At 34.7% G+C, this 22,484-nt stretch overlaps 1 protein-coding gene across 5 annotated transcripts in view; it reads right to left on the bottom strand.

Moving 5' to 3' along the window:
- Positions 1-2,842: 2,842 nt before the first annotated feature.
- The window catches only part of LOC103488704 (twinkle homolog protein, chloroplastic/mitochondrial), a 48,239-nt gene continuing 28,597 nt past the window's right edge, over positions 2,843-22,484 (bottom strand). For 2 of the 5 annotated variants that reach the window (XM_008447559.3, XM_051079938.1), the window contains exons 10-21: positions 20,916-20,963; positions 20,748-20,833; positions 20,588-20,648; positions 19,971-20,153; positions 18,103-18,234; positions 17,024-17,085; positions 14,476-14,559; positions 13,631-13,762; positions 12,055-12,151; positions 5,272-5,406; positions 5,117-5,184; positions 2,843-3,322 (exon numbers count right to left, since the gene is read on the bottom strand). In XM_008447559.3, the coding sequence (XP_008445781.1) occupies positions 3,262-3,322; positions 5,117-5,184; positions 5,272-5,406; positions 12,055-12,151; positions 13,631-13,762; positions 14,476-14,559; positions 17,024-17,085; positions 18,103-18,234; positions 19,971-20,153; positions 20,588-20,648; positions 20,748-20,833; positions 20,916-20,963 (1,149 nt within the window). In that variant the 3' untranslated portion in view covers positions 2,843-3,261. The other 3 variants (XR_007815834.1, XM_051079936.1, XM_051079937.1) reach the window with 3 other exon arrangements.

Here is a 22,484-nt window from a genome sequence, read left to right as displayed (position 1 = left end):
TCTTTGTTCTTTCGTCTCTTCTAATTTAGAATTAAATGTAAGGTGTCCAGCTCGACTTAACAATAAAGTTTGATAAAATATCAATATCAATATCAAGGCCTATTTTGAGAAAATTTATAAAAACAAAAATTCTACAATAATATTTAATTTGATGAGTAAACAAAATATGTTTATTATTTATTATATTTACCCTATTAACTTTTTATTTCATAGATTCCTCGTGACAAACTAGAAATGTTGCTCTATCCGTTATAATAATGTCAAAAATTTAATATCGTAGTATTATCATAAAATTTTAAATGGTCTTGATCTTAAAGCACCTAACTTTGACTAATTGAATTATATTTAGAATGACTTTATCTGGTGCTTATGTTTTATATTCTTTTGCAGTAATCAAGTCTTAATCCATCAGAGCATGAGGATAGAAATAAAAGCATTTAAAAGTTTAAAAAACATTCTATTTGATTCCTTTCTTTCTTTCCTTTTTTTGGAAGAGAGTAAATGTTTGAATAGTTCTAACTTCTCAAGAATCTTTTAGAAAAACACATTATAGTTTTACAAGATTTTAACTGTATCTTTATCTATTTGTCAATATTCTAATAAATAATACACATAATATATATATATATATAAGGTAAATTAATTTTTTGTTTCCAAATTGCTGGAGTAGCTCAGATGGTTAGAGCGTGTGGCTGTTAACCACAAGGTCGAAGGTTCAAGCCCTTCTTCTAGCGTATTTTCTTGTTTAAAATAGCTCAACTAATGACTTAAATATTTACAAAAAGTATTCACAATAATGATATTTTTATGGATATCTTTATATCGATCATTGCTTATTGAAAATATTATTATAAACATACGTAGTTTTTCTTCTTTAAAATTTGTACAAACTAAGGAATTTTTTTTTCATAAAAAAACAACTAAATGAAAACCATTATATAAATACAAAGAGAAACTCAACAATTATCCAAAAAGAAAAATGAGGGAATTTATGACAAAAAAAAAATAGAGAAATTTATAATATAGCAAAATAAACTAAAATATCTATAAAATATAACAAATTTTAAAATTTATCATTAATAGTCACCGATAGACATTGGTAAATTTCTATCGGTATCTATCAATGTTTATTGGTGATAAATTTGAAATTTTACTATATTTTATCTATCAATGATAGAATCTAAAATCTAACTACATTTTGTGAATATTTTCAATAATTTGATCATTTGCAATAATTTAAAGTTACAATTAAAAAATAGGATTTTTTTAAAAAATATAATAAATCGGTAAAATATTTACACCGTATAAAATAATTTAGAAAACAAAAAAACTCATAGGCCCATAATGTAAAATACCAAAATTACCTCAATCAACACGTGATACATAAGCCACACGCGCACAATACACAATCGTGTAGATTTTGATACATGATCTCACGCATATCATGCCACAAGATGCCATGAGACGAAAGAATTTTGCCTTTAGTTGTTGGATCTCGAGCATTAGTGGCACTGAGATGGTCTAAGATGAAAGAATTCCGCCTTTATTTTACTCAATCTCTGGCGTACATTGCCAAGAGATGCCATGGGATGAAATAATTCTTCCCATAATTATTGGATGTTGGGCCTTAGTGGCAACCAGATGGCCCACATGAAATAATCTTATCTTTATTTTTTTCCTTTAGCTATTTGATCTCGAGCCTTAGTAGCAACAAGATGACCCAATATGAACTTATTCGATCTCGTACTTACATTGCCCCAAGAATCTTAATGGACCGAGATGGCTTGAGATGAAAGAATTCTGCATTTATTTTATTTGATCTCGAGCATATATTACCCCAAGATGAAAGAATTCATCATTTAGCTATTAGATCTCAAACCTTAGTGGCGCCGAAATAGCCAGGGACGAATGAATTCTTCCTTTATTTTATTTAATCTCGAGCATACATTGCCTGAGATGCATCAGGATGAAAGACTTCTATCTTTAGTTATTCGATCTCATACCTTAACTGCACGGAGATGACCCAAGATTAATAAATCACAAAAAAGATATAAATCGCAAGGACATATATGAAGTTTATGAAAAAATGATTACACATCATTTGCTTTTCTTATTTTGTTGTATAGGCTATAATTATTTTGAGATTTGCTCAATTTGAGTTTTATTACATTTATATATCTCTTAAAAATATGAAAAAACTAGAGAAATTAAAAATATAACATTTGACAAAATACTTACACTTTATAAAAAAAATCAAATACAATGAATTGTCTTTTAGTTGTTTTGCATTATGGAAAGTAAATAATTTGTCAAATTTTCTATAATTAAAAAACTCAAAAAATTATTGAGGTAAGAGAACTTTTGTTAAGTTATCGATATTTATTAGTGTTATATTGTTATCAATATCTTTATGTTATTAATAGACAATCTATCAATATCTATCATTTGACAGATTTGAAACTTTGTTATATTTTATAAATATTTTTATCTATTACTATATTTGAAAAGAAAAGGTATCATGGAACGCTGCAAGAAAACCTTTAACAAATTAGGTATTCACAATTAGGGGACAATATTGAGTTTAACGTTAAAAACTTATATTTGATGCTTCCAACACATAATTGTTAAAATAATATTATTATTTAAAAATAAAAAGATGGAAGAGAATAAAGTTGAATTTAAAAAAGGAAATCATATGGCAAAGCATCAATAATGAAGTGGAGAGCAGACAATGAATTCATAGTCAAAATTGTTTTGATTTGGATGATGAGCTGGAATCACAACATTGTCTTTTATGTTTCTTCTCATCAACCCAATTTATTCCACATTCAAACCCCACATGTTTCTCCAATATTCATTTCATATCAAAATAATTTGATAAATTATCAAGATAACTCTTGTTTGTTTTAGTCCTCCATTCATTTCGAACAAAAATTTCCTGATCATTTTGCTTTAAGATCTCAAATCGCTTTATACAACTTTAGAACAGAAACTTACATTGAATGGAGGAAAGATAGTATTCTAGTGCGACCTATTATTTCAGCAAAGTTGTGTCAAAATTTCCTAATATAACACCACACAACCATCAACTTAATAATTTCTTCTTGCATCCTATAAATCACCCAAAACAAGACGACATTGCTAATAAATGTGAATTGTACGTACGAATCAACGGTTGGCATTGATCGACAATTCACAGTATTGCAGTGGATGAATGACCTTAAAAAATACTTGTGAAGGCTATCAACATCATACCTCCTCTCAACATGATGACTTCTTAAGTTTCATATCTCCAGCAGCATCCGAGAATTCTCCAGTTACCCTGATGAGCACATTGACACAGCCATTGTCCATCTTTCAATAGCAGATATACAGGGAACAAAGGGTTTCAAATAAAAGTACATTGATAAAGTGACATGCTGATAAAGAGAGAATAGAGGGAGCGTATTGCAATTTGGCTACTCGATGACATGAACTTGAACATTTAACAAAGCATTTTTAGAACATTATAGCAATTGGAATTTAAGCATAATAAGTGAAGAATCCTCTTGTGGTTAAATACATCACACACTCCAGAAAACACGAGAATTGTACAAGAGAGCCACAGGTAATGATTGTCAATCATTTACCTCGCAATCATTGGGCTAATAATGAAAGCAAAAGTGGTCTGTGCTTTCCCCCCTTCTCTCAAACCAAACATCTAGGTAGATTTAAAAAGAATTTATGTTTCGTTCTTTGAACACCATCAAGGTTGGGTTTCTGCAAACAGAAACCACACGGATACGTATTAAAAGAAACTACTGGGTAGCTGAAAACCTCCAGATGCCATCACTGTCAGTTATTTCAACTATCGAGGGATCAACACTCAAGTCAATCAACCCTTGCAGCAAATGATCTGGCTAAGGTTGCATCCAAACTCAATAATTCAATAAAAAAAAGGGGATCCAGTTGCATTCCCAAAGATTAGAGGGATATTCCCTGTTAATCCCTCATAACATTCTGACCAGCGACTACATGAATCATTCAGAGTTATATAAGAAATCCCATGTTCTGTTGATGGCATAAGGGGTGGCTTTTGTCCACAAGTTGTCTCAAAGTCCTAACTCTAAAACACAACAATCAATCTTAGAAGGAAGACTAGTTTCGAAGATTGAAATCTAAGGCATTTGACTGGTGCAAGTTGTAAACTCGACTATCCAACTCTTAAGGACTAACAGAATACTATTAGCAGCAACCCCTGTCCACAAAGAATCTCTAAAACTAACAGAAAGGATGCACTTCCAACAAGAGCACCATAATCTTTTTGGCAAAATTACTCAAGGCAAAGACCCCTCAGATTCTGGTAAAGAAACTGTTTTGGTATGTGCAACATATCTCATCAAACAATTTCTTGCATTACTCCTTGAGAGAGAGGAGAAGCAGAAGGCCAGGTTTTATTGTTCTGTGTTTTGATCTTGTTATTCTGATTTGCTTGTTCTTAGTATTCTGAATAGTAGAAGTTATTTGTTTGTTGATTGTCCTATAGTCGTGATTCATTATCTTTTATATTGTAATTTCTGTTGGAGATATCAATAAAGCATAGACATTATATCTGTGTTCTATCAGGTGAGTTATTCCTTTTGATCCATTTCAGACTGGACCAATAACTGTCACCAAAGGGAATGTGAGAAAAAACTGTACCCATTTCTTGACATCTTGCACATAATGCACCAACGAGGAGAGAGGGCTACAGTGGGGTACTTTTTCTAAATGATTTTATGTTTGTTGATTTCAGTGTGCCATGTGTATCAGTATGAAGTCCTTGGCAAATCCATCCTTCAATAAGAAATTGGCCAAACTCCATAGTACACCGTGTGCAAAACCACAATGAGTAACCAGTTTGTATGGTAGTTCTCAAAAATAAAAGAAACGGTTTGCTATCAAATACATTGTTCAAAAGACTCGGAAAATGTTGCTACCTAATGTTTTCTCCATAAAACTTTTATCATAAGGAATATATGATGTTAATTGTTCAACATCCTTAATTTCAAGAAAGCATATACAACAATCATCACCACAAGAAGTGAGATACAAGATGTGAATTCCTGAAAAACTTTGGAAAAAGATCTTCACATACCTATTATATTCCAAATAAGCTTCCCCAATTGTTCCTGCAACCTTATTTCTCACTTTTCGTACACATACCTACAAGTAGCAAGGATACAAAGAAACTAATGTACGCAGAAATCAAAGAAACATATAGTTTTTATAATATATCCACAATTGTACTACCTGTACGAGATCAATAGGACCATTTTCAGGATCCCTATTACGATGAATAACAATTCCATTATCACATTTGTTTATGAAGTGCGCACTTCCACTTATATCATACATATTAGGTGGACTTCCAGACCAGTTCTGCAACTGTATACAGCAAGAAAAATTGAGAAAGGATGAGAAGCCAGAAACAAAACAAAACAAAAAAAAAAAAAAAAACAAAAACAAAACAAAACAAAAAAAAAAAGAAAAAGAAACAAGAGAGATACGAGAAAGACTGACATCAATGTGACAGATGTCAAGAATATGCAACATGAGAATTCAAGAAAAAAAGTAAAACAAAGACCAGCATTGGTTTCCACTTTGGGTGGCAAAGATATTTGAGTTCCCAATTTTTTTTTTCTCAAGTTAATATTTGTCAATCATTGTAGAACCAAATAATTGGATTTGATTTTGGTTAAGATCTATTAATAATCGTAGTTGAGTTTGGAAAGAAAATTTAAGAGCTTATCTTACATTTATAGGACTAATTGGCATTCTTGCTGGGAATTTCCCTTAAATCAAGGAATCTTCTTCTGTTGCCTTGTACAAGTCAATGCTTCTAGCGTACTAACCCCTTTCTTGAGCTAGAAACAAAGAATGTTGGCAAAATGGTTATCATTTTCCATTGAGTATCTTTACCTGTTGTTTAGGATTATCTTGAGAAAGTACGGTTCGTGTCCTTTCAATTAGATTTTGAGTGAGGTCAAAGGCACATTCATAAAGCCCGTGGAAGGAAATTTGTAATGAGGTCCCTTCTTTTTCTGATAATCCAGTGCGTGGTGGATAGTAGGAAGGGTACTCTTCTTGGGGAGGATAAATGAGTGGGAGACTGTTTCCTAATTTTTATCATTTATCTGCCATGCAAAATCGTTGTGTTGTTGATGCCTTGATTCGTCAAGGACATCATTCTCTTCTTCGTTCGGGTTTCCAACTTCCCCAACCCAATGTTCAACGGGGATTATAGGCCTCCTTTCATCCATCTTGTGGTGGGGGAGGGGGAAGAAGTTTCAATTGTGAAATCTTAGTCCTCCTGAGGGTTTCTCTAGTTGTAAATCTTGCTTCCTCTTTTTATTCTTATTGAAACTATTGAAAATGAAGATAAAGAATGAATACACAAGTTTACATGAAAACCCTAATAGAGGGAGAAAAACCACGGTAACTTCTTATTACTTTCTTATTGAACAAAAAGGTACAAGAGAGGGAACTTAAGGCAACAAGAGCCTAGTTAAAAAAAAAGAAAGAATAATTAGGGTATACAAATTAAAATCTATCCTTGGTAACCTTTTGGAGTTAGAATTCCACACATATCCACAAACTCATAGCCATGTACTTAGCTTCAGCAGTGCTTATGACTACAACCTTTTGCTTCTTACTCCTCTAAGTAATGAGATTGCCCCACACAAAAGTACAGTACCTAGAGGTGGATTTTCTATCAACAACAAACCCTACCTAATCAACATCAGTACAAGCCTCAATATACCTTCTGTCAATCTTCCTGAACATTAACCCTTTACCAAAAGTAGTTTTCAAATACCTCATAATCCTGTTAACTGCCTCCATGTGTTCCTCGTAAAGAGCCTCCATGGGCTGACCAACCACCCATAACATAAGAGATGTTAGGTTCAGTGCAAGATAAGTAGATCAACTTCCCCACTAGGCGCTAATATTTTTCTCTCAATTAGAACTTTATCAACTAAATTTCCCAGTTTAACATTGAACTCGATAGGCGAGTCAGCAAGTCGACATCCTATCATACCTGTTTTAGTCAACAAATCAAAGGTGTACTTTCTCTGAGATATACCTTCTTTAGATCTGGCTACCTCCATCCTAAGGAAGTATTTTAGATTCCCCAAGTCTTTAATCTCAAATTCATCCCCCATCTTATTTTTAAGTTGGTTTGATCTCAACGGTGTCATCCCCATATAACAAAATGTTATCAATGTAGACAATCAACACAACAATTTTCCCAACCTTGAAGATTTTGGTGAACTGAGTGTGATCAGAGTGCCCGTGACTATATCTTTAGGACTTGACAAAGGTGGTAAATTTGCCAAACCAAGCTCTCGGTGATTGCCTCAACCCATACATGGATTTCTGAAGCTTGCAAACTTGATGGTCAAACTGGGCTTCAAAGTCTGGAGGAGGGCTCATATACTTCCTCTTCTAAGTCTCCATTCAAGAACTGTTCTTAACATCTAGTTGATATAGGGGCCAATCTTTATTCATGGCAACAGACAGCAAGACCCCAATGGCGTTTAACTTCGCAATAGGAGAAAAAGTCTCAGAGTGGTCAACCTCATAAGTCTAAGTGAACCCTTTTGCAATTAACTTGGCCTTATTTCTATCTATAGTTCCATCTGCTTCGTATTCGAGAGTAAACACCCATTTACATCCAACAGCTTTATGCCCCTTAGGAAGGGCTCAGAACTTCCAAGTTTTGTTATTTTCAAGGGCTCTCATCTCTCCTATGACTGCAGTTTTCCACTTAGGGCATTCTTATGCAATATGAATATTCTTAGGTATCGTGGTGGAGTAAAGACTGGTTGTAAAAGCTTTGAACTAGGGTGATAAATTCTCGTAAGAGCATAGTTACACATGGTGTGCTTCATGCAGAACCTAGTACCTTCCTTTAGCAAAATAGGTATGTCAAGAGACGAATCATACTCATCAAGGTTACGTGAATGATCCTGTTTAGCCTCACCACCTGCCATTTCTGTCGTGACGTCAATCTCATCAACATTGCCCTTTTCACTCATGTCTTCAAGAACTATATCGGACCTGTCACTTTCACACATTTTACTGTCAACATATGGATCAATAGAATTAGTCATACCTTGATCTCGTAGTGGTTCAGAATCTTGGATTGGAGTCGGCTGAACAGTAGGGGACAACTTCCTCTATGAGATTTCTCCTATAGTAGGTTATCCAGGGAACTTGGTTGGTAGGTAAGACCGAGTTATGAGGATCATGATCAAGTAAGGGTAAGGTTACAAGAGTAGGACGATAGACTCTAAGGAAACCACACAGTTAGGCTTTTCACTCACACACTCCCCCTAAAGCAGGCTAACGAGAAAGAAAAGACGATTGTCGTGGAAGGTGACATCCATGGAGATAAAGTACTTACGAAAAATATGATGGAAACATTTATAGCCCCGTTGATGAAGAGGATACCCAACAAACACACACGCCAGAGCCCAAAAGGTGAACTTGGTCTGGTTAGGGTTATAGCTATGAACATGGGTCGTGCACCCAAAAACCTGAAGGGAAACATCAAGAATGAGACGGGTAGAGGGATAAAACTCCTTGAGACATTCTAAAGGAGTCTAGATGTGCAGGCCTCGAGAGGGCATCCGATTGATTAGATGAGCTACAGCAAGAACATCCTCGCCCCACAGATAAGAGGGAAAGGAAGTAGATAACATAAGGAAGCAAACTCCATAAGGTGACGGTTTTTTCTCTCCGCAACCCCATTTTTCTGGGGGGTGTAAGCACAAAAACTTTGGTGAACAATCGCTTTGGAGGCTAGAAACTCATTGAGAGAATGGTTTTGAAACTAACGACAATTGTCACTCCGTAGAATATCAATTTTGCATTGAACTGCATTTCTACGGTGTGATAAAAGTCTCGAAATATGGATGAGACCTCGAATTTGTCAAAGATGAGAAAGACCCAGGTAAAACAAGTATAATCATCAATGAAGGTCAAAAATCACTATTTCCCAGAAGCAGTTGTAACCTTGGACCACTCCCCCAAACGTCACTGTGGATAAAAGTGAAAGGTTGGATTGGTTTGTATGACTGTGAAGGAAAAGAGACTCGATGTTGTTTAGCCCAAATACACACATCACATATAAGGTAGAAACATCAACAATAGAGAAAAGACGAGGAAATAAATGTTTCATATATTAAAAATTTGGGTGGCCCAAACAAAAATGTCACAACATACGGTCTTTCTCAGAAATACTAAAGTACAAAGGTAAAACACTAGTGCTAGAGGTGCTACTAGAGGAAGCATCATCATCAAGGATGTAGAGTCCCCTACTCTGCCAGACAGTGCCAATCATCCTCCCCAAGCTAAAGTCCTGAAAAGAAAAAGAACTAGGTACGAAAGTTGCTTTGCAATGTAGCTCATAGGTAATCTTATTTATAGATAGCAAATTATAAGAAATTTTGGGCACATGCAGCACATTACGTAAGGGTAGCCTTCAAAAGGAAAGATTTGCCCCTTCGCAACATTAAGGCCAAGGAGCCATTTGCAATTTTAAATGTTTCGTTACCGACACGAAAAATTGGAAACAAAATTCTCTGAGAAACTTATCAGATGATTTGTAGCACCTGAATCCAAAATCCAAGGGTCTTGAGGGACTAAGGAATATCGGATAGGGCAATAGCTCCTAGTGTGGTAGGACTAGGATCGCTTTGGTTTCTAATGTAACCAAATGGTTGAAAAGTTCCAGCAGACTTACTCACATAAGCTCGCCCTGAATTTTGTTTGTCGTTCGGAGGACGTTTCTTACCTCCTAGGGGACGATCATGTAATTTGTGTGCTGCTGTTTCTTGCAATGCTCAAAGTCGGAGAGATTTTTCGTTGTGTTTCTCGCTGTCATCAGTAGAGGGCCTCGAACTGAAGGCAGTGGAATAAATGCAAAGGTGGTTAAGATATTCTTAGCGCTTGTACGGTCCTCCTCAAGTCAGATTTCAGAACAAACCTTCATCAAAGAAGGAATAGGTCTCTAGCCCAAGCCCAGTATATGCCCATGGACTATATCGTACTTCAAATTGAGGCCACCAAGGAAGTCATATATTCTATCAACATCTTCAATTCTAGAGTACTATACACCATCACCGGGACAATTCAGACAATTTCTCTACAAAAATCCACTTCCTACCAAATTAGAGAAAGTTTGTTAAAATAGGATGTTACATCTAAAGTCCCTTGTTTGGCCAATTTTCACTGTGTGTAGTGGCAAGAGGCATTCTGGTGTACCGTTCCCAGGGATCTCCTCAAGAATCATTTTACGGATTGTGGCAATTCAGTTTCTCCCCTATAATGACTTCTATAGTCTATGCCACAGAACTAGACACGTAAGGTAGGGAGCAAAGGTACCAGATTCGTGGAATACATTCGTATGGTTGGATAAAGATTGCGAGAGGGAATATTAGTATGAGCCTCTAACATTGCCTTAACTAGCTATTAAAGTATGTCTAGTTGTTATTGGATGGTACCTTGAGAAAAATTTTGCACGTAAGGTTTGGACTAAGCTAAAGATTCACCAACCTCAAAAGTTGATTGGATATGAGGATTACCAACACCAAGGTGATAATTGGAAAGAGTTTCCAGTGAGGTATAGTGTCTGGTGGGGTAGTGGTGTAGGATTTGGTTAGTGGCAGAGTTGGATGGAATTATGGTTTGCGACAAAGTTGGCGGTTGGACAGTGTTAGATTTGCGGCGAGATGGTCTAGGGTTTACGACAATATAGTAAAGAGGTCTAGGGTTAGCAGCTGGACAAGGACTAGTGGCTAGGCAACAGACGGCAACTGAGGTCGACTTGGGTGTAGCTGCGGTTGGTTAGGATAGATCAGCGGCGGGTGGACGAAAGATTGCGGCTGGTTGAGTGCGACTGAGAGGTTGCACCAATCGGCATGGTTTGAAGGTGGTGGAAAAGCTACTCCATGGCGACGGTGCGAATGTCAACGACAGTCCCAACAGTCTCCTCTGTTCAGGTTCCATCAAAAGTGGTTTTGTCTAGAGTTTCATATCCTGCTTAAATACCATATTGAAAATAACAATAAAGAACGAACACATAAGTTTACCTGGAAACTCTAGTATAAGGAGAAAAACCATAGTAGAGAATTTCTTATTGAACAAAAACGTACAAGAGAGAGAACTAATACGTAACAAGAGCCTAATTAAAAAAGAAAAGAATAATTAGGGTAACACAAATTACAAAACTTTTCTTGAGCTTTCAACACACAAGCTCACTATTTTTAACGGAAACAACTACTTTTATTGAGAAAAAAATGTTAGGGGTCCAACTAAGGGAAATGCTTCCTAAGATACAATTACAAAAAAGCTTTGAGACTGAAGCCCAAAGAGATACATAAAATATCACTAAAGGCCAAACCGGCCAAACCATCAAAGGGTTCCCTTCCCCCCCCCCCCCCCCCCCCCCCCCCACATATCTCAAACCACCAAACGCACCCCAGCAAACAACAAGAAGCGGCCTTTCTCTGAAAAGGCAAATGGAGGAGAAACTCATCGATTATCGCACAAACATCTCTTTGCCAAACGAAGCTAACGTCGAACTTCTGCAAGAAAAGATTCCACACCGTTCTCACAAACCGGCAATCCCAAAAGAGATGATTAAGATCTTCCTTCGCCTTCTGACAAAGGATTCAACAGAAAAGGCCCCACAGGTGAAGTTCTACTGACCTTTTTTTTGTGGACCATTCTCTTCCTAGGAAGCTTTTTTATTTAGAACGCTATTCTTGGAAAAATTAACACCTTAGACAAGCTTTTACAGGAAGTAACCATCCTTGGTAAGTTTTAATGATTCTCCTTGGGCATTCATGGCAAATTGTCAAAACCCCTTGTTTATTCGTTTGATTATAATTCGCCTGATTTGAAAACCTTTCTTTACAGTGCTCCCTTCTGTGAGCCTTTTTTTTTCTTTTGTATCTCCTTGTATTTCTTTTCTTCCTTGATAATGTATTTTATCAAACAAAAAGGAAAAATAACAGTTCGAAAACTAACCTGCCTAGGATGTGCAACAAACCAAACATGGCAACCATGATGATGAGCAAACCGTTTGACCTTAGTAAGCATCTGGCTCACATACTCTGTTTCAGTTCTGTCACAAAAAAACTTCGAACTTCTAGTTAACTGTACAATAAAAACAAAAGGTGAAAAGCAAAGGTCAAATCTCATAGTTTATAACTTTCTGCAAGCCAGCCAGGAAAAAAAATAAATGAATTTTTTGAACCTACAAAGTTGATATATATAACAGATATAACACAAATAATGCTTGGATTTTGGAAGACACCCGGAAATTTGACTATCCTATCTAAGAGCATAGGAAAAATAAGCAAGTCGTGGAGCTGAAGAGTTTCAAACAAGACTGCCAAACAATAAGAAGTACACGCTATATGGAGTTGATTAATAAAACATGTCATGTCAAGAACTCAATCTGCCTATATGATTCAAACAATTCACAGGTCACGTTTATGTTTGGAATGCTCTTCAATTTTCTTTCTTTTTCTTTTTTGAAAAGGAAAGAAATCTATTTATATGGTAGTCGAGACAATGCTCAATATTGGATACAAGAGAGTTCTAATGATACAAAGTTCCATTTTTGAACACCTGGAAAACAGTACAAGAAGCTACAATCTAATTAAGGTATTAAAATATAAAGATATTAAACAGGGGAAATAAACACGTTCGAATTAAGAAAGATGTCATGGATGGTGTAATTGGCAAACAATTGAGGAAGAGCACCATGAGAAGGCTAACAAACGAGCAGAGGCAAATCGATCCGACCAGCCAATAGATTTGTCATGAAAAACTCTTTGATTTCACTCGAACCATAATTATGAGAGGATGGCTTTGACCACATTTGACCAAAGAATTTACGGTTTAGATGATAAATTTGGACTGCCAATTACCTGATATACATTAGCTCTGAAGGTTGATTCGGAAGCCCATTTAAGGTTGAAATAAGAGAATAGCTTCCAACAACAATTTCTAGAGAATGAGCATTCGAAGAATAAGTGTTGAAGATCCTCTGCGGAAGCACAGCAAAGTGGACAGACTGAAGGAGAAAAGGAAAGGTCTTTTACCTTTGCTTAAAAAGTGGTTGAGCAGTTTAGGGATCTGAATAGCATAATCTATGTTAGAATGTTGATTCTTTTGGGACTTTTGGACTTCACAAGGACTTGAAATATGAATTTCTCTAGGGGTGGTGAAGCTATTAAAAATTTGGATAGGATTTCACTGTGTAATAGAGTTATTTAATTCGATGCCAATTAGTGAACTATGAAAGTTAATGACATATATTGGAACTGCTCCTTCAGAGCTTACAAAGTTAAATTATCAGCAAGGTTTTTTCTCATTAGATCCGAGACAAAACACTCTACCAAGGGAATAAATGGATGCAAAATCTTTTCGGGAATACAAGGGATCATAACAACCCAAAAATGAACAAATAAATAACAGGAAAAAAAAATTATCATTGCGACCAAAGAAACCATAGCCATCAGTCAGTGGTTGAAAACTACAGGAGATATCATGGGTTACTCCATCTTCAAAGAACTAACATAATGATAAAACTCACTGATTTGGAAGCCGTTGATGGTCAAGCTCATTATAAGGATCAATTACCAATCCAGAAACTCCATGCCTTAAAACTGCTGCTTTTGCAAGATCCAAGACCCAACTAATACTTGGGAGGGAATCCTTTTCAGACCTAGTCAGGTTAAAAAGAGAAATGACACTTTATAATATCAACTTTCCTCTTTATAAGAGGTAAAGATGAAAGAAGGAAACAAAACAAAACAAAATTATTATGATTAAAATGGCATAAAAATCAGTTTAGTAAAAACGTCCATTTGTAGTGCACTTGGTCATTTAGAGAGTTGATAACATGCAAGAAGGTACAACCGTCATCAGAGAGCTTTGTTTGAACCTTTATAATATCAACTTTCCTCCTTGTCCTAATCTAAGTCACTTTTGCATTGAAGAAAGTTTTCCCATCAAGCAAATATTGAATGAAATTTTAAGCATATCAACAGAAAATCAGTATTTACTATTTAGTACACGACATTACTTTGGGGTGGAATTGCATCGAATGTTATAAAAAAGTTCCTGAGAAAATTACAAGTAAAGCACAAAATCAAGATCTGATCATGCCAAGGACATTTTCTTCAAGCCTTGTTGCACTCTTTGACATATCAGAGAACAAATGATTGCTAACTGTATTTAAAACAAATAATAATGTAGAACTAGAATGTTAAACAGATACTATAAAAATTCGATGACTGATATCTTCTATTTTACGAACTTAAGATCAGTCTTTACACAAACTTGCCATGTACTTGTAACCTAAGATGTGCACTGCTAGTAGTAATATACAAATATTAAAAATAACCAACAAGATAATACAAAGACTTTTCCATTTACCTTAAAAGAAAAAATGTATCATCTAACCATTGCTTGCCTTGCTCCAACTCCTCAACACTCATTCGTTCAACAGAGCCACCATAACTAGAGATAGCAAAGAGGGACAAAGTGACATTATTGCAGAAATAGAGGGGGATAAAAAGATTGTGTGTTAATTTGAAGACTATCTTCAAAATACTTTTCTAAAACATTATTCAAGCCATTATTCACAAAGGTCGGAAACAAACTAAAACACAAATACAAGAAAGCTTTCACTGAACTTTTTAATCTAAAAAAGAGATTGGTTTGAACAATCTCCCCAACAAGCCCTTCTCACTTATATGCAAAGACTGCAAATAATGTACTTCGACACTCCAACAACCCAACCTATAACATTCTCATGAAACAATTACATACTCCAACCTATAAGGGGGCTTGGCCTAGAATACTAAGCACTGCTTCCCAACCATGACCGGAAGACTGCAACTTCAAATTTTGTCCCCACCTAATCACTTAAGATATATTTGTGGTACCACTAGTACATAACAAGGAGGAGCAGTGTCTTTCTTCTTCCAATGATTGTCCTTTCTTGACACTAAGGGGGTGTTTGGGCAAGCAGTGAGTTATAATAGTCCTAAGTTATTATAGTTTGATTAGAATAGTTTGTGTTTGGGGTATAGATTATTTTTTGGTGCATAGACTATTTTAGCTTGATAATGAAATAGTAAACACTGTAGCAAAGAATAAAAAAATTATGAATGTCAAATAGTAAAAACTATAGCAAATTAGGAGTTTTGAAATAGTGTTAAGTGTAGCTAATTGGAGACTTTTAAATAGTATTTATTGTAGCAAGAGGTGGTTATTATAGTCTTAGATAATCTTTGCCCCAAATGGCTCATAAGAGTCCACAAAGGCCAATTAGGATATAAATTGAAGATCACTATACAACTTTTGTTAGAGAAGGTTAAAGAACAACCTAGGGACCAGGATGGAGATAACCCCCAGCCAAAGGAAGGCTGAAGGAACAGCATAACATGCTGGATACTAAATACAGATACAACATAACATGTTTCTTGGCCTATAAGACATGCCTACACAGACATAATAATAATAACAATACTTGTTTAAACTATGAAACCCACACTACAAGAGCTCAATTCATCAACCACTTGATCGAGGTGCTGATTATAGTCATTAGTTCAAGGAAATGGTCTGGGGAGTATTTTGAATTTGAGGGCTAGTTTATTTGAAACTTCGCCAAATGGACAGATTTTGAATGCTAAAATGAGTGAGAAATTAGCCACTTGCACTGTGAAATCTTTGCAGCCTCAGCCACACTTAATTCTATATGTGTTGTGAGTATTAATTTTTACATAGGCATATGAGGATTTGAGTTAGATCTTATAGAGTTATCAGTATGAACTATGATATATGCTCAATCGATTTCAAACTGTTTTCTTTTTAGGTTTTTAGAGTCGGTTTCTTATCATTGAGGGGACTTTGTACCACCCCCCCCCCCCCCCCCCCTTTTCTATTTGTTGTATGGTGTGAAAAAGAATATAGACTTTTCTACCCACTAGGCCTCGACACATCCAGATTGAAGCTCTCTTCAATAGGATTCTTGACTATTAAATCTACTCATAATAGATTTGTAATAATAATATTTCATGATAAGTAACTCCCGAGAATAGAATTTAACAACCTTGTTGAGAAAAAATACTTTTAGATCCAATACTCAAAAACCTTAAAAAAATATATGGAATCAACCCTTAAAATAGGCTAGATTACACAATACTTGGATGATCACAAACAAGGGATTAGACAAAGCTTGTAGCTCCCGCCAACACTTCATCTTTGAATAACTCCACAACCAAGATCGATCAAGTCAAGCTTGAATGATTCTAAACATGCAACATAAAAGCCATAAAATTGCAAATAAACTTAGCTCTGGGCTAAAAGAAAGCTCAAAGCTCTTTCGGTACATATTTCCAGGGCTTTTCTCTCAATATGAATTTCATGGCTTTATATAACCTCAAAATAAAACCCTAGACGTTCTATGAGGCATTTCAATAGTAGTAACAACCATAATCAGCCATGATAAAAAAACAAACAAAAAGACTTAAAACTGAAGATACATTTAATAGGCATCATAAATTCAAAAACTTAAGTCTTTCGGTAAGCCCCGAAAGTTTGTGTAATCTTTCAGGTGTAAATGAATGTTCAATTGAAGTAAGGGTAGTTTCTTGAATTTGATGCTTGAATTGCAGAAATTGAAGCTTGAGATGCATTTTAGTTCGTTTAATTCCTGCTTCATTTTATTGTAATCTTCAGCACATGAATAAGATGGCCTGGTTCATATAATTTCAGGTAGGAGGCTTTATCTTTGAGCTCAAAATCTCTTTTTATCTTGTCCTTTTTATCTAATTGGAGCAACAAAGTGTTGAATCTTAATAGACTGCAGCAGAAAGGTACTCCGTACTCTACCACTTTGAACTCAAAATCATAGGGTTCAAAATGATGGTCATCGAATCAAGGGTAGTGAGAGAATAAAAATTACAATCCTCCTTACCGTCCAACAAAGAAAGGCTTCTTCATGTGTTTCTCCAATAGTTTTCTTCCATGTTCTCGAACCTAATCATAATTCATCAAAATAAATTTAAATTAAAACAGAGTACAAAAAGGAAGAAAAAATTAAGAAATAACATCTGTCTGATTTCCTTATTTATTAGTGATAAATATTACTTTTTTACGTTTGTGACAAAAGTTATGTCATAAAATAAACAAATTTCATTCAGACAGAGAAAGTACAAAGGAATGTGGGATCACAGAAAGGGTCTCCAGCTGGTCATGGAAACAGTGACACTATACTAATCACCTAGTATTAAAACTATAAGATCATCTTCCAAGACTTGTTCCCCTTTATTCTCTTCTATTATCAGTTTATGTTTAGTTCTTTCATACTGTAGGCTGTTTCATATATATGTGCATATAACTTACTGCATCTATATTCTCCTACCATGCTTCCTAAACTCATAACTTACTGCATCTATATTCTCCTACCATGCTTCCTAAACTAAGGCTTCCAGAGGTTATCCCAATGAAACCTAACATCAAATGATGAATTTTGGAAAGAGAAAGGAGAAGTTATATTTGTCAGCCTATCAATTTAACTTGAGCAAGAGAAACAATGTTTCATTTTAAAGGCATTAATTCACACACTAAGAAAACATTACCAAAGCAAAGTAACCTACCACATGTCAGAAATAACTAGACAAAATTGTTTGCTTGAGTGGTACTGGTAAGCATAAGATGTTATAAAATATTAATTGTTTCAAGACCAAAATTAATTTTGGTACTACAATGAAATACAGAAATGGAAGTCATAAGAGAAACATCCAAAAAGCAACATCTTAAAAAGCGACCAACAGCTATAAGTCTACAAGCCATCTGAAAAGATCAGCAAGTATTATGCTGAGATTTTCCACATCATGCAAAATTTCCAGAATTCTCATTAGCAGAATCTTTAGACGCTTATACCCCACAATTTTTTCTTATCTTTTCTTCTTTTAGAATAACCAAAAAGGTTAAGATAAGGACCATACAGAAAAATGTCAACCATTGGGTAGCTCAGAAGCCTGGACCGCTTACCTTATTTTCCATAGAGCAGAGAGCAAATTTCCAACCAACACTTGCATTAAGATTGCATAGCAGAGCATCAATCCACTCACTTTTGCCTGAATTAGGAACACCAGTAACAATGGTAAGCTCCCCTGGGACAACCTGTTTAAATAAAAGCATTAGCAATAATAAAATCTAAAAAATATTTTGCAGATAAAATTTTTGTATGTTTTCGTATTTCAGCATAAAAAGGATTGCATCATACAATAGGTAACAATACACAAAAAACAATCCAATTACCAACGTTCCATTAAATTACTGGATACTATTTTCAATGTGTCTCAGTTTTTTCTTTTTTCTTTCTTTTTTTTTTTTTTTTTTTTTTTTTTTTTTTGTAACCTTATTATTCACTTTTCATTCACTTCCTCGTCAATTTATATCCAAAGTACAGCAGTCTCTTTTCATTGCTCAAGTAATGCAAATCTATTGACGGAAAAAGTGTCCAAATGCAACTGGAATAATCTTCCATTAGCAGCAAAATCATTCTGCATAAGCTAATAAGTTTCCAGTCATGGCGAAGAAGTCAAAATCATCCCTACCCAGAGAAATAATAACTTCATCCAGGAAAAAGCCAAGATCTAGAAATAGTAGAAACGTTAGCTGTAGTACTAATTTCTGCAAAGAGCTTTGTAGGTTTGAAGAAAAGCTGTTCTAGTTGCAAAGATGAAAATCCAAGTTCAAACGGGAATAAAATGGAGTTTAAATATTGCACAGATGAAATTTTTTATAGCTTTTGTAATATGCCCTCAGAAATTTGTGGATTCCTTTCATGGGTCGTTTGGTATTAGGGAATATCTGGGTGAGAATGTGAATGCGTTTTGTAAACCTATGTTTGGTGAGAGGTTCTGAGCTATTTGCCTGGGAAAATGTTTGTCCCAGGCATCCTATATGCCTATCAGTGCAGGACTTTTAAACCTATGGGTTTGTGTGAGATTTCTTCTTTCCTTCCTCCTCTTTTTCTTTTTTCTTTTTTTTTTTTTTATTTATTAATTGTCTCTTCACTTCTTTTTCTATTATTATTTCAACTTATTTTTAGTCATTTTCATGTTTCTTCTATATTCTTTATTTGTTTAATCTTACTCTATTTTTTCTTAGCAGATTTATATTCTTATACTTTCTATTATTCTATTTTTCCCCTTTATTTTTTATTTTCTATCATTATTATAATGTTTTTCAACTTGTTCTTTTTCTTCTATGAATGAAAATTAAATCATATTATTTAAATTATTTCAGAATATCGACTTAAAATAATAAATTAACAACTAATTTTCTAGAAAATAACTATAGAGCAAATTAATTGTGTAAATTAACTTGGTTGAATTTAATACTTTATTATTGCATAAAATTATTAAAATTTATCACACAATTTAAATAAAAATATCATTTATTTAAGCAAAATATGATAATATCATCATGCAACACCAAAACCCTACATTACTTATTTCTAGGAAAAATTGATAGTACTCCCATGCATGGTTGTGTGCAGTTATCTTTAATTCCCAAACATTTCATTCCTAGACATTCTTTTTCCAGACATCTTAAATTTCCAGGCATTTATAAAACCTTGAACCAAACGGCTACTCTTGAGTTGAAAATCAATATCTTTTCTTGTTGATAGTATTCTCTTTCGATGATAAATATTAGATGATGTTGTTTTTGATAAGCTATTTTGCCTTTACAGGATAAATCTTATCTATCAATTTTTTTTTCTTTTTCGTATTTTTCATTTGTTTGTTAAAACTTCTATACAACATATCTCATTACCTGATAACAATGCATTCGGTAGCTCAAATAAGAATCAATATTTTCAAAGAATGAGTTTGCTAGTTTGAACTTACATTGTACAAATTATTGAGAGAATTCCATCCAGTCGGGACACCAAACTCAAATCCAAATTTTTTGTGATAATATGCATCAATCTCGTGGAAGTAATCTTTGAAGTTAAACAATCCACTTATAGGATACAACTCTGCGTTGTCAACAACTTCCTTCAGGGCCTCAGGGCCCAAGTACATCAAAACCTAAACACAATTTAGAAGAGAGGTGATCCCATTCCATGCAAACATTGACAATCATTTACTGGTCATATTAACAAAGTTTAACTTTTCTAGCTTTTGGCAGCAGCCACTTGCATAAATACAATTATTACCAACTCAACTCAACTTTGCACCTCAAACACAGACAATTATTACCAAAAATCAATCATTGTCAACTCAACTCTATGTGCCGAACGCACTCTTAGATTCGTTGCCTAAAGCAAGCTTTGTCTACGCAAAAGAAAAAATTTAGCAGAAATACCTACAACATTTCCCATCAAAGCATTACATATAATAAACATTAACTTTGTCATGACTCATAAGGAAGAAAATATAGACATCCTGAGAAGGTTAATTTTATTAACTAAAAATAAATAAATAAATGTACAGCAATACGATAATTGATCAATAATTCCAACCTCGTTCGCATCTTTGAAATGATCGACCTCATTCTTTTTTGGCCATTTGACCCTCCAACATCTAAAGATGGAAAATGAAAATGTCTGTTACTAGCCAAACTACTCCACATCTAATCCAGCAAAATAATGGATTGCAGTAAGAAAAATGACAAAAGAAAACCTTTCCCTCCCAACACGGCGTGCAATCTCCTCTGCTAAAGCTTGACCAGGAGTATCCCCATCAGTAGCAAGTATAATACGTGAGGCCTATCAATTTCAACAAGTTAGGCAGTTTCCAACGGCCTACTTTGATTTCATGCTTAAAAGAAATGGGAATATATCTGCCAACCTTATTCAAGTAGTTTTTGCAGTTCCATAGAAACTGATACTTCTTATCCTAGCTTCACAAGAAACATGAAATATGCATTTCAATCAGACTAAAATAAATTTACATCAATCAAACCAAATAATAAGCAATAATAATTCAATTTTTTATAATCTTATGTCAATATTTTCTTGTGCATAGGATGAATATTTCCAAATGAATAACAGTGTATATAATTAGATATTACAAATGGACTGAAACCATATTTTTTGGCCAAAAGAGAACGATACAGAAATTTTTCTTTTTTTGAAACAAAGACAAACCTCTTAAATTATTAATAATAAAAGAGCCTTAAGCTCAAAGTACAAGAGTACTATACTAAGAGCAAGAGAAAAGAGAAACTTCAGTCTACATCTACAACAAAAGCTAAAAAAAATTCCAAATAGAAGAGATCAAGCTAAACAAAACCATATCCAAAGAAATCAATTACAAAGCATAATGCAAAATTCTTGCTACTAACGCAGAAGGGGGAGTCGAAAAAAGCTCACCCTTCTTGCTGGATTGATTGAAAGGTGTTTTACTTGAAGATCCCTTTAGAAATTTTACCTTGGAGTTAGGCAAAGAGAACTCAGAGTACTTAAACTGGATAGAATGAGGATGATGAGAAAATGACTTAGAAGGACGGGCTAGGGCTTGAATTTAGGTGCAACTAACTTCCAATAAATCAGGTTTAGCCTCTACAAACAGCTTGAAGCTGCTGGACTAAACTGATGAAAGACAATGGGTAGTATTTTCCTCAAGCAAAACGGGTATTTGATCATCTAAAATCTAGGCTTTTAAGGAACATTTTGTGATAAAATACTTTGGAAATGGCTTGAGGTAATGTGGGAAGATCTAGGGAAAATTCGTTCTTTTCAAATTTCCTCTAGAACCTGACTTTGATGAGAAAAAAAAGAGAAGAAGAGGAGATGGGTGCTGAAGATGAAGGGTTGAAAGGAGCAGCCGTTGATTTCTTTTGGAAAATGGCAGCTGAAATAATTTCAGCCATTAACTTTTTGTTCATTGGATTGGAGGAAAGAGGATCACCAAAAAGAGGGCTGCTGGCTGGTTGAGGGAACTTTCCTGCTGTAGAAGAAAATACAGCCGGATTTTTCTCTTTCTTCATTAAAAGTGTCTCTTCACCGTCCTCTTTCTTGTTCCTTTCAAAACAAAATTTCTTATTCTCTCTCCTTAAGTGTGGCTCTTCGAATCCAACCGAGTTCACACTACTTTCCTTGGAGTCCAAATTTAAAAACATCGTCGCTTCAAGGGAGGTAATCGGTGTTGGCGAGGCTAAAATCTCGTGAGCTCCCTGTTTCAAAGCTTCAAAAGGATTTCTTGTATATGAAGGAATTTTTTGGATTGATCTTAGATATTCCACCCCTTCCAAGAAGAATGAATCATCAACAACTCCTTCATCTTTTAAAGTATGGTTTAATCTCTGCAAGTCAAATGGGTTTGAAAAATCCTCAAATGATAAATGGCCCTTGGTTAATGGAGGAGGCTCAATATATTCAAAATCACCAAAGTGTAAGAAAAAATTCCCTTGGTTAA

Source organism: Cucumis melo, chromosome 12, assembly GCF_025177605.1.
Source record: "Cucumis melo cultivar AY chromosome 12, USDA_Cmelo_AY_1.0, whole genome shotgun sequence".
In the NCBI taxonomy this organism is placed as follows: Eukaryota; Viridiplantae; Streptophyta; class Magnoliopsida; order Cucurbitales; family Cucurbitaceae; genus Cucumis; species Cucumis melo.
The sequence above is the reverse complement of the archived record's forward strand: the minus strand, read 5'-3'. Positions and strand labels throughout refer to the sequence as shown.